Source organism: Lobosporangium transversale (assembly GCF_002105155.1).
Source record: "Lobosporangium transversale strain NRRL 3116 chromosome Unknown BCR41scaffold_64, whole genome shotgun sequence".
Classification (NCBI taxonomy): domain Eukaryota; kingdom Fungi; phylum Mortierellomycota; class Mortierellomycetes; order Mortierellales; family Mortierellaceae; genus Lobosporangium; species Lobosporangium transversale.
This window is the reverse complement of record NW_019029042.1, coordinates 221321-232619: the sequence shown is the minus strand read 5'-3', so window position 1 is coordinate 232619 and position 11299 is coordinate 221321. Positions and strand designations below refer to the sequence as shown.

Below are 11299 nucleotides of genomic sequence, written 5' to 3'. Positions count from 1 at the left end.
CAGGAACACTTCACAGCACACAGTGACAGAAGATCTGAAATAAACACACATTTTCAAAATGCACTTTTCTCACCCTCCACTCAATTTTATCTTATCAAAATAAAGTCTGATTGATTTCAGAAACCTGTAAGGAGATCAGCTGGACAGTGAATACCGCGAAGACAAACGCATACTTTTTCATCTTTTTTTTACTACTGTGAAGATCGGCTAAGTAATAGAGGAGTAAGAAATGGAGTAAAATGAAAAGAAAAGACTCTGGCAGAACAAGTATTAGATACACGCTCTTGATTACTGGCAGCACGCCCCGCCACCGTTTGCAGCACCTATCGGCAGAGAGGAACCTCCAGTGTGCATTGGACCGATCTTGATCCCATGAGCCTAAATTTAACAATTTTTTTTTTTTTTTTTTTTTTTTTTTTTTTTTTTTTTTTCAAAAAAAATGATGTATTGAGGTCACTTATATATTAAAATATCCATCTTTTTTTTTTTTTTTTTTTTTTTTTTTGTTGGTTTTTGTTTTTACCTCATTGTGAATATCAAAAATTCCACTTTGAATCTTCTCGTAAATGTTGGTTGCAGTCTCTACGAAAGCCTATCAGCAAGGTAGTATATAGAACGGTCCATAATGATCAGTTTTCTCATTTAGCTTTGAGAATTAATACAAATATTAATAAGACAAAAGGCAAGGCCTTTGTTACCTCCTCAACATTAGCAGATGTCTTGGCTGAGGTTTCCATGAAGAAAAGACCATTGGCCTTCGCAAAAGCCTCGCCTTCCTCATATGTAACAGCCCTCTTCGACTCTAAATCGCTCTTGTTTCCAATTAACATGATCGTCGTGTTAGCGTTTGCGTGCTGTCGGGCGTCTTCGAGCCAAGTTGTCAAGTGTTTGAAGGTGTCTCTCCTATTTTTTTAAGTATACAAAAGGAGACAATTTTTCAGATTAACCATTTGAATCCTGCTGACCATATCCTCTCAGATGTAATACTTCGAGTATTTTCCATTCTGCCATCTTACCTCGTGATATCGTAAACTGTAACAAGCACAAACAAACGGACAAAAATAAAGAATTGCAAGTGTTACTGCAGAGGAAATATAATAATCTCAAATTAAAGGTGTTTTTTAAAAGCTATGATAATGTATAAGAACTTACCAAGAAGGGCACCAGCAGCACCTCTGTAGTAGCTTCGAGTAATGCTCCTGAAGGATTCTTGTCCAGCCTATTTGGAATGGCACATAGAAGATGCAATTGAAATAAGTAACAAAAAGATTAGAGGTTGGAAGTCAAGGCCAAACATCATTGAAAGTTTGAGCTAGTTTGTATCGAAAAGCATACCGTGTCCCAGATTTGAAGCTTGATTTGTTTCCCAGCGACAGAGACAAAGCGTGCTCCAAACTCAACTCTTTGGAAAAATATATATATATATTTATATATAGATGAGAAGACAGCGTTAACGTAACATGGTATTGCTAAAATGAAGATAAAGTGATAATAATGTGCAACGTACCCGATGGTCAGATCATGTGCAGGCTGAAAGCGTTTATCAGTAAACTGGAGGAGTAAGCAAGACTATTGTAATGATAATACAGAAAGAAAAAAGAAAGAGAGAAAAGAAAAACGGCAACAAATAAAACGGAGAATATATCAATGTGTTTCTTCTCAGAGCAGTTTAAAGTCAAGTATGCTTATGATTATTAATTATCGCGGGACATACCTTGCCAACACCTAAAAAGACCAGACAAGAATGGTTCAGAAGATTCAGTATAGACCTAGAGCATGTATACACTAGAAGGAATTATAGTCTTTTTTAACAAAGCTTACCAGTGTCACCGATAATGATGTACTAGACATAATAATGAGTGCAACATGTAAACACGCAACATGGTGAATTAAAAGCAGTTATTAGTTTATGTGTGTTGAATGTCTTGTTGAATGTATTTAAGTAGTAAAGCGGAAACGAGGATAAAGAAAATACAGGCGCGCCTTAAAAAAAGGGATTTACTTTGATAATGTAATCGTAATTGAAACTGCTACTCATGATGGCAAGAATCAAGTCAAATGTAGAAAAAGTTGTAGAGTCTAAGAGTAAAAGATGTATAATATATAAACGTGTTTTGTAAATATGGATTTGTGCAAGCGTGTCAACCCAACAGAAGTTTTTTAAAAGAAAAAGAGAAAGAGGAAAAAGACATGGGGATAGAAAAGAAAAGAAAAAGGGAGCTGACACTCACTGACAGGTTCTTTTTGGGGAATGTGCTGCCCATGTGTGCGTGTAACAGCTAAAAAACCTTGATATTCCGTTTGTCTCTCTTTCTCTCCCTTCCCAACTCTATCTCTTGTAAGAGACCATTTGCACTCATACCCTTCGTTCGGGATAGGGAAGAGGAAGAGTCTCAAGGAACCAAGGAACCAAGGAACCAGGAGGCACCAAAAGAACTAACCTCGACAACAAAGAAAGGCGCTCCTCCCTTTTCCCTCAATCTTCTCACGACAATACGTAGCTTATTCTATCTGACATCACCCATCTTCATTGTATGCAAACTACACAATGCTTCCTCATTTCTTTCCTCTGAACTAGCCTTCTTTTCCTTTCCCTTTTTCTCTCTAACAGCTTATTCTTGTATTTCTAATGTTAATAGAAGAATCTGCGTCATGTTCAATTCGACATCAAGTGTTGGACAAAATGGCGGGCCGGGCACAGGAGGACCAACACGAGGGCCATCAGCTCTCCCACCAAATCCCTATATTGGCAGCAACAACACCGATACACCATTATCATCATCATCCACCTCAGCATCACTTTCCACTGCTACAAAAATCCATGTCCACAAGGACGACTTCTCCAAAAGGGATTTCCTGATTGATCCAGCCTTTTTTCCAAATGTTCAACCCAATGACCTATTTGAGATATATGACCCCATATTACCAAGAGATATATCTCGAAGATTGATCATTCAATGGACTGGCCCTGATAAGGACACTCATCTTAAGTCTCCTGTTCAGGTAAGGTTGTTAACCGACATTATCACTTTTTTTTATTTTTAAAAACGAAGGAAAGAAAATAACTCGGTTGAGCTAAACTTATTATGTTATAGGTGTCAATCGCCACTAATATTGCCAAGGCGTTCGGACTCTTACCAAGACAGGATGTCATTGTGCAAAGGGTAAGTTGGGAATGTTACCAAAGATTTTTTTTTTTTTTTTTTTTTTTTTTTTTTTTTTTAATTAGCTATAAAAACTTAAACTTGACATCACTGACATGGTCTTCAATGCTCACTTAGGTAGAACCAGCACAGTATGCCGCAAAATATGTCGAGCTGACATTTCGGGATCAATACGTTGGGCGAAGCGACATGTGGCGACTTAGAACCAGTCTTGTTGGCTCATGTGTATATGAGACAAAAAAGATTTTGTTCCTTGGGTGTATTAGAGCCCAGGTCAAAGAGATCTATGTTGGCAACCAATCGGTACGAGATAAAAGGCTGGCGCTTGTAGAATGGGCGCGACTAACTGTTGCTTCAGAAAAGAAGAAATTTGGCTGACTGGTCATTTGTGGGTACCACAATTTTTTTTTTTTAAACCTCAGGTGGCTAGTGGATATATCACTTCAGAAACAAGGATCATATTTCGCTCAGAGTCAGCTAAATATTTCATCTTTATCCAAATGTCGCGTGAGATGTGGGAATTTGATGAAGATGGTGAGATATTCTTTGAAAAGGTGATTTTTGGGTTTCTCCCAAACCTCTTTGCTCGCTGGCGAGGAAAAAGAGATGGCAAATCGGAGCTTGAGTCAGCCACCAACCATGTTGTTTCGATCGTTCTTTTTTCGAGAGTCTTTTATCAAGAAGAGGAGGAAGCACGGTTTCGCATTGATGGATATCCTGGAGGCCAGTCAGCGTTGCAGAGAGGGGACGACGGCCGTTACTTCCAGGACTTTTACAGGGTCGTTGTTGATTGGGAAGCAAGAACAGATTGGACGACCGCCATTATTCCACTTAAGGAAGAGATCATGAAATATCAGCGAGATATTTTGCTACGCTCCTCTGGACAATATCATATTCTTTCAGGTGAAAACTCATTTGCATTCGAAGGCAATGTTCTAGAGTCTATCAATCTGGCGCTTAATTCGCTTGACAAACACTATGTAGATCGTGATCTTCAGAGGACAGGATTGTCAATTGTTATGATCACTCCGGGATCAGGGTTATTTGATGTTGACAAAAAACTACTTCGCTTGACAACAGAAAGGATGATCAGTGGTGGGATTGGCTTAGATATGGTATGCCTCTCAAAGATACCCGCTCATATCGTACCACTCTTCAGATGGAAAGGCCCAATATCAGACTCTAACGCTTTGCCGACAATTCAACATGGAACTGGCGCCTCACCGTCAAATTTTAGCGTGCCCAACGCAAATGGAAGCAACCTAATGGTCCGCTCTACCAATGTGCTCTCGCGACCTAATTCACGCCCTCCGTCTATCAGGGAATCGCCTGCAGACAACCGAGCTGCCACGCCATGGGCTAAGGCTTCCAAACCTCATAGCCCAAACCCCCTACCAGAGGTTGATGTAGACAAAGCCGACCCTCTCTACTACGATTCACCGCCAACATTTCCATCTGTCTCTAAAACGTATTACATGATGCCGCACTGGGTCGACTGTATGTTCTACGTCGGTTCAGAAAAACCGAACCCCCAAAAATTTTATACTCGCTGCAAGATGTATGAATTACAAATGATGGGGATCATGGAACACGAGATATCAAACATATCAATTCCTTACATTAACGAAAGCTATAATCCTCAGTACGCAGTATCCTTTGGGAAACGGCTTAGCTCGACGGATGTCCTTACTGCCCGAAGTCAATTCTCCAATCCAGTTGACTTTGAGAAGCACGATATTGATGTATTTTCGGATCCCAATTCGCCTTTAGCGGCCGAAATCAAGCAAATAAATGAATTGTCCAATCAATCGTCTCGAGGTATGACGAGAGATACCCTTTCTCTTAATAACCTGGAATCATCAGTACCGCGAGCCTCTAATAATGGGCGTCGGTATGACGGGTATTTGGGAAACGCTGCATACCAATCAGTTTCGAACCACAAAAATACTTCCAATGAACTGTCGCGAAGTCTACCCAGAGCCTGGAATGCCATGAATGGGGTGTCAACAAGTACGATCCCAGAACATCAAGTCCTTAAAGACCTAGCAGCGACATCTGGACGTGTTTCATTCTCTCTCAAGAGTGCTAACGGCTTCTTGGAGGATAGTCGAACTGTCAAGCATAGTGACAGGAATACTGGAGACGATTACGGCAATCATGATATGAATGGACAGCATGGACTTCAGGACGACACAAATGGCGACCAAACCAACTACGGGCGCACATCCACGCACAGCTATATCGATATGAAGCTTAGACCTGGACATGCACGGGCAAGTACTGATGATGATCCAGGCTTTTTGAGCTCAAGCACGGTCACACCAATCTATATCTCTAAAAATCACCGAGCTTTCCAAGATGAGGGGGCTATCTCAGAGATTTCTGTAGCTGACTCGTGCAACACAGGCTCTTTGTCGAGTGACAAGGGCACACGGACATACATCTCAAACGCCACTGGGCATGGAGGAAGAATCATTCAAACTCGTCAGAAATCCAAGCAAACTCTTATCAATCCATGCAACCCACCAAAGACCATCATCCGTATGACATCCCATTTGAGACGCTGGCAGCATGCCTTTCCACGAGTCAAAGCACGCTGTACATCACCCAATCTTATTCGAAGCGAGGTCTACACGGACGGATTATCGAACACAGAAGCATGGAGAGGTTTGATTTCTCCGGCATCCCTACCCTTGACAACAGACTATTTCCCAACTCGAGAAGAACTTCAGGGCCTATATTCAGAATATATCCATACTATCTCCCCAAGTGAAGATGTCAGGAGCTTCAGCGACCAGGAGCGAAGAGCAAAAACCAAAGCTCTAATGAAGGAGCTAATTTACCACCGTTTAGCGCAGGGATTCCAACTCATTGTTGAGAGTACATCCATGACTTCAAAGACAGGCAAGGCAGATCATTTCAGTGCACCTCTGGAAAGGAATACCGCAACAGAAGTCCATGGGACAATTAATAGGTGCAATACCATCGGTGTTGGATCAGACGAGCAGTCGGATCCCGTTGCAATGGAATTCCCATGCAAAGGTACTGGGAAAAGCAGTGGTGTTGTGTCCAACAATGCATCTAAAGATAAATCCTATTACCTCAGCATGGGGCAGCAGGTTCATCGCCTCTCAATCGACACAGAAGGAAATATTGAAGTCAAGCGATACGAACGCCGTTTTGAATATAAACCTGAAAGTATCAAGTATCAGTGTGTTATCTGGGCCAAACAGCTCCCGAGCTACATGCCTCGAGACTTAACTTTCTCATACCCACCTCTGACACATTATCAATGGAATTACCTGGATCATCTTGTCTCAGGATATCAAGAGGAGCTTACAGAAGAACTCTTGTACTGGAGAGCAAGATTTATTTTGATCCCTACTGAACACGTCGTATCGAACAACATGACAAATGTAACCGGTGAACACTTGGATGAAGAAGAGATGCGACTTGCTGGATTTCAAAGGTTCTTGGAATTGTTCCACAAGGCGCGCTACATTGATCTGCAAACCGATCGGGCGGGTTCATTGAAGAAGCAAGACTCGTCTGTTAAGGTCCAGCTCATAACCTGCAGTTTTGCAGCATGGGCATTTTCAGAACTGGCTAAAAAAGAGCTTGATAACGGACAGACATCAAACACGGCTATACCTGTATTACCAGAATCAGAAAAACTTAATCGCAATGTCAAGGTTCAGACGATTGCTACAGCGATTCAAAACTCACTTACAGGTATCAAGCTACAGGATCGTCGCTGGCACCTGCGAGTTTATAATAGCGTCTTTTTAGGCAATGAGGTTGTGGACTGGTTGATCAATAATTTTGTTGATATTGACACACGAGAGGAAGCCACAGAGTTTGGCAAAAAGCTTTTTGACAAAGGCCTGTTCATCCACTGTCTTGGGAAACATCATTTCATGGACGGCCATTACTTTTATCAGTTTTCAGGCGAGTATGCTCCTTCCGGGAAAGAAAGGAAAGGCTGGTTTCGCAATACAACTACATCCCTTACTAGACGTGATGTCGATCTGGAGAAGATCCTGAATAAGGACAGAGATCCCGATCCTTCCTCAGAGAAAATGACACGACCCTCTATTAAACTGACTCCTAGTGCTACTAATGGATCGACCACGACGCTGGGGTCGGTTACTGGGGTGGCAGGCGGTGCGACCTCAGGGCTACTCAATAACTCTCAGCCCTTGAACAGTGGTACGCCGTCATTCAGAGAGCGTATAGAGATGTCTCAGAAGATGTTATCGCCCAAAAAGGTAGAAATGTCCAAAGCAATTACGATTGATGTTGATCCAAACAAGAGAAGTGGACGAAGAGAGACTGCAATCTTGCACTATGATCTCGCACACAATATCAAACACTGTTACCATTTCCAGCTACATTGGCTTGGATGCACTGCCCGATTAATCGAGGATATGCTTCAAAGCTGGGGCAGGACTGCAGAGCGATGCGGACTTCGGTTAGTAGAAGCACCAATTGAGCAAGACACGCAAGGGCGCGCATTTAACCCCTTTGAAAGCCCTGCACCTATCAAACTCGCGCTTCGCCCACCACCCACCAAGGGCTTCTTCAAGCCAGCATCATCACTTGAACCTGATACAGAACCTGTGCAAATACCAAAACTGCATTTTTTTACCGAGCTAGTGAAACTTCATGGATTTATCCTCGACATGGAATCGGATGAACTCTATCCGCCAATTACACAACTCACCTACTCGTACAAACGAGCTACTTACAAAAACATTCAGTACGTGCATCGGTCAGGGGTGGCATTTATTCAAATCTCGTACAATGGACCCTATGAGTTTTTCTGGGTTAACAATCGCCTTTTGACATCACACTCGATTCCTACGCCTGAGCGAGACCGCAGCGACTGGGATCGATCCAAAATTAGCGGGGTGAATGGTGGAGGTCAAGATGGTGGTTCGTCAACAAACAAGAGTGCCTCAAATAATGTACCGAATCCAGACGTCCTGCGAAAGAAATTCGCTGCTACGTGTGCAGATAAGGAAGCGCTAGCCAAGATTTGGAGTGAAATATCGAGCCATCTTGAGACTGTATCTGGTATTCAAGATATTTTGGAAGATGTTCCTGATGAAAGGGTTGTTGAGCGTGAAGGTTTGGATTGGGTCATGCCTTCGCTAGCGGCGCCTCGTCGCAAGTCTGATATCTATGCCGATAATACCCAGGACAACTCGGCAAGCAACGGAGCGGTGGCGGCTGATACTGCTAAGGATAGCGGATCCAGTAATGAATATGGGTCTAATGGTGTAGCTACGACGGCTGCTAATGTCCCTATGATTCGTATCGACATGGATCCAACGTGCGATGATGGCCTGAAAATGACCGAGGCTGATTCTAATTCACAAATTGAAATAGAAGTTTCCTCACAGCCATCGGCTCATCAGCAACCGCAAATGCCACAGGCACAAGGACTTTCATTAGATTGACCAGCTGCGCAAACAGAAAAGACATCTACACCTAATAGCCAGCACATTAACCTTTGAATAACGTCTCCTAACTTGGAAAAATAAAATAAATAACAATGCAAAAGCGGGCTCATTGACAATATCTCTCTTTATTCGAGTAAGGGTGATTTCCGTCGTGCGAGAGTAAGACTAATATCAATGATTATCTGATGCCACTCTAGTTAACTCTTAAAATTGGCGATCTTAGGGCTGCTCCTAATGTGCTGGGATCAAAATTTAGGAAATCATCCCTCACAATATCTTGCATGTTCATGCGTTTGTCAGGCTGAGCGCCTTTCTTTAATCTATTTTTCCATATCCGCTTTGGCCAGTGCATCAACATCGATATCGACATCGATAAACATAGCAATAAAGCAATAGTTTTCTTTGACTTACCCAGCTTTTTGGCCGATACCTTATCCTCCATCTTGACTTTCTTCATTTCATAATCCTCTGGACTATCTCGGATCTCCTTTGATCCGCTCCTCCGTTTTCCCTTTCAGCATAGCATAACTCGATAGAAAGTTCAGCGTTATGACGGTCTCATAATCTTCCACAATGTCTTCTAGACCGCAACTATCCATTTTATGAATTCAACCTGGTAGAGCGAAGTGCCTATTTATTGTCAAGGATAAAGGTCACGACCTGACAAGTTGTACGTGATAAAAAAAAAAACGATGCCAATCGGATATGCTTTTACCAATGCATCGTAAAGCTTGTCATTCGCGAGTCGTATAAACTGGCTTCTATTTCATTGGTTTTAGACATAATGGGTTTTAATGATGAAAGACACTTTTTCTCCGTTTTGGAAGGATATCACAACTCCCATTTATGAACATGTGACTTGTTTTTAATCCATGAAAATCTTGTATAATTTTGCAGCTACTTCATGATGCATTAAACCCTTCTCTTTTTCTTTGTCTCTCTGCAACAAGATGGTCAAGTTCTTAAAGTCAGGAAAGGTACTTTCAAGGACACATCCTGTTGACCATGACAGGACTGAATATCACCTATAATTAAATCATGAGGCGATATAGACGGATGTTAAGAATATTTGATCGATGGATAGATATGGATAATTTGGATAATTTGGATACATCCGACTTACACCCAAAATTTACGTCCTTCCCAATCAAACCTAGGTCGCCGTCATCCTTAACGGTCGTTACGCCGGCAAGAAGGCTGTCATCGTGAAAAATAGCAAATCAACAGCTTTATTGAAATGTTTACGTTGTTTTTTTTTTTTTTATTATTATTACTCTTTTTGCTCGTTTGCATGGAATCGCCATCACCGGATAGGACAACCAATGATGTCATGATTGATCAGGATCCAAACACCATAAATGTCTCAGTAGATGCAGGAAATCTAATTTCATTTTATTCTGGACTTTTGATCAGGAAAGCGTCCTCTTTATAGAGGAAGCACAATATTGGTTAGATTTATCTCTAAGGGATCACCAATATCTTGAACCAAACCAAGCACATCAGTTAGATTATTGATAATGTGCTCCAGCGTAGAGCCCGTTATCAATACAACATTTCTCGACTATACTCACCATTATAACTCGACTGGATATTCTAAACCATAAATCAACATATCTGTCGAAATACATCTTCGCAACTCAGCTACATAGAGAGCCAATCAGTTATCAATATGCTTTCATGGAAGAAGTGGACAAAATGCGTTGATGGAGAACTTTTTTTATTTCAATTTTGAACTCGAAGTGTTATATTATTACATTCTTCAATTTGATCATTTGTTTCCTCGCATTGGAAACGGATGTGAAGATTCGTATGACCTGTGCTTGTTATTTTCTATTTGCCTTTTCTTTTTTATTCTCTTGTTTCTTTTCCTGTCTGTACATGTCGATGATGGTTCTAAGGAGCGTGGTTACGGCCATGCCCTCGTTGCAGGTGTCGAGCGTTACCCTCTCAAGATCACTAAGAACATGGGCAAGAAGCGCGTCGCCAAGCGCTCCAAGGTTAAGCCTTTCATCAAGGTTATCAACTATAATCACTTGATGCCCACTCGGTAAGGCCTATATTTTTTAATTGGACGATCATGAAGAGGCTTTATGGATATAAAAGAATTTATAATTGGAAAACAACATCCGGTAAACTGGAGATGTATTTGGAAATAATCGCCACGTTCTCAGGAGCGCATGCTGTTGCTGTTTTTTACTAAAAATCGATGTTTTCAAACTGGATTTCTTTTTTAAAAAAAATATATATATATAAAGCTATGGTTTGGAATTGGAGTCCCTCAAGTCCGTCCTCACTGTCGACTCTTTCAAGGAACCCTCTCAACGTGAGGAAGCCAAGAAGGCCATTAAGAAGCTCTTCGAGGAGAGGTATGTAGCAATGTTATAATTGATTAAAGTTTGATAATATATTATTGTTACCTATACTAAACATGTATGTCTCTATTTTTGTCACAATAGATACAACAGCGGCAAGAACAAGTGGTTCTTCACTAAGCTCCGCTTCTAAACGATCGGTCAGCATTGAAGGCTAGCCAACAATAATAAAACTTGATCTGTTTGAATTTTTTTTTTTTTTTGGACGCTTTGGTGGCGAAGCTCACTGGCTAATGAAACCCCTTAAATTAGACTGAAGTAAAGATGCGATTTTTTTTTTTGTTAATCATCATTTGAC

General features: G+C 41.3%; 3 protein-coding genes across 3 annotated transcripts; 2 read left to right on the top strand and 1 right to left on the bottom strand.

Annotated features, from left to right (window-relative positions):
• Nucleotides 1-67: 67 nt before the first annotated feature.
• On the bottom strand, nucleotides 68-2192 carry BCR41DRAFT_363665 (ras-related protein rab-2A). Its single transcript, XM_022025922.1, has 10 exons — nucleotides 2003-2192; nucleotides 1822-1843; nucleotides 1715-1725; nucleotides 1508-1569; nucleotides 1336-1402; nucleotides 1153-1219; nucleotides 1017-1032; nucleotides 699-903; nucleotides 524-592; nucleotides 68-378 (listed from the first exon to the last, which is right to left on the bottom strand). The coding sequence occupies exons 1-10, from the start codon at nucleotides 2036-2038 to the stop codon at nucleotides 289-291; spliced, it is 645 nt and encodes a 214-aa protein (XP_021876105.1). The 5' UTR covers nucleotides 2039-2192; the 3' UTR covers nucleotides 68-288.
• A 95-nt stretch (nucleotides 2193-2287) lies between these two features.
• Nucleotides 2288-8733, top strand: BCR41DRAFT_390331 (hypothetical protein). The gene is made up of 5 exons (XM_022028207.1): nucleotides 2288-2532; nucleotides 2640-3003; nucleotides 3096-3164; nucleotides 3282-3467; nucleotides 3587-8733. The coding sequence occupies exons 2-5, from the start codon at nucleotides 2653-2655 to the stop codon at nucleotides 8624-8626; spliced, it is 5646 nt and encodes a 1881-aa protein (XP_021876104.1). The 5' UTR covers nucleotides 2288-2532; nucleotides 2640-2652; the 3' UTR covers nucleotides 8627-8733.
• Nucleotides 8734-9278: 545 nt separating this feature from the next.
• BCR41DRAFT_212899 (ribosomal L27e protein family-domain-containing protein) lies at nucleotides 9279-11298 on the top strand. The gene is made up of 6 exons (XM_022019969.1): nucleotides 9279-9299; nucleotides 9409-9606; nucleotides 9787-9841; nucleotides 10508-10676; nucleotides 10885-10995; nucleotides 11086-11298. The coding sequence occupies exons 2-6, from the start codon at nucleotides 9580-9582 to the stop codon at nucleotides 11132-11134; spliced, it is 411 nt and encodes a 136-aa protein (XP_021876103.1). The 5' UTR covers nucleotides 9279-9299; nucleotides 9409-9579; the 3' UTR covers nucleotides 11135-11298.
• The last annotated feature ends 1 nt before the right edge of the window (nucleotide 11299 follows it).

Excerpts from the sequence above, each read along its gene's own strand:
- BCR41DRAFT_363665 (XM_022025922.1), bottom strand. The coding sequence starts at position 2,038 with ATGAGTAGCAGTTTCAATTACGATTACATTATCAAA. Across the intron at positions 1,220-1,335 it reads AGCTTCAAATCTGGGACACG|GCTGGACAAGAATCCTTCAG; the intron begins GTATGCTTTTCG and ends CATTCCAAATAG. Across the intron at positions 593-698 it reads CATCTGCTAATGTTGAGGAG|GCTTTCGTAGAGACTGCAAC; the intron begins GTAACAAAGGCC and ends CCTTGCTGATAG.
- BCR41DRAFT_390331 (XM_022028207.1), top strand. The coding sequence starts at position 2,653 with ATGTTCAATTCGACATCAAGTGTTGGACAAAATGGCGGGCCGGGCACA. Across the intron at positions 3,004-3,095 it reads ATCTTAAGTCTCCTGTTCAG|GTGTCAATCGCCACTAATAT; the intron begins GTAAGGTTGTTA and ends ATTATGTTATAG. Across the intron at positions 3,165-3,281 it reads AGGATGTCATTGTGCAAAGG|GTAGAACCAGCACAGTATGC; the intron begins GTAAGTTGGGAA and ends ATGCTCACTTAG.
- BCR41DRAFT_212899 (XM_022019969.1), top strand. The coding sequence starts at position 9,580 with ATGGTCAAGTTCTTAAAGTCAGGAAAG. Across the intron at positions 9,607-9,786 it reads AGTTCTTAAAGTCAGGAAAG|GTCGCCGTCATCCTTAACGG; the intron begins GTACTTTCAAGG and ends AATCAAACCTAG. Across the intron at positions 10,996-11,085 it reads AAGAAGCTCTTCGAGGAGAG|ATACAACAGCGGCAAGAACA; the intron begins GTATGTAGCAAT and ends TTGTCACAATAG.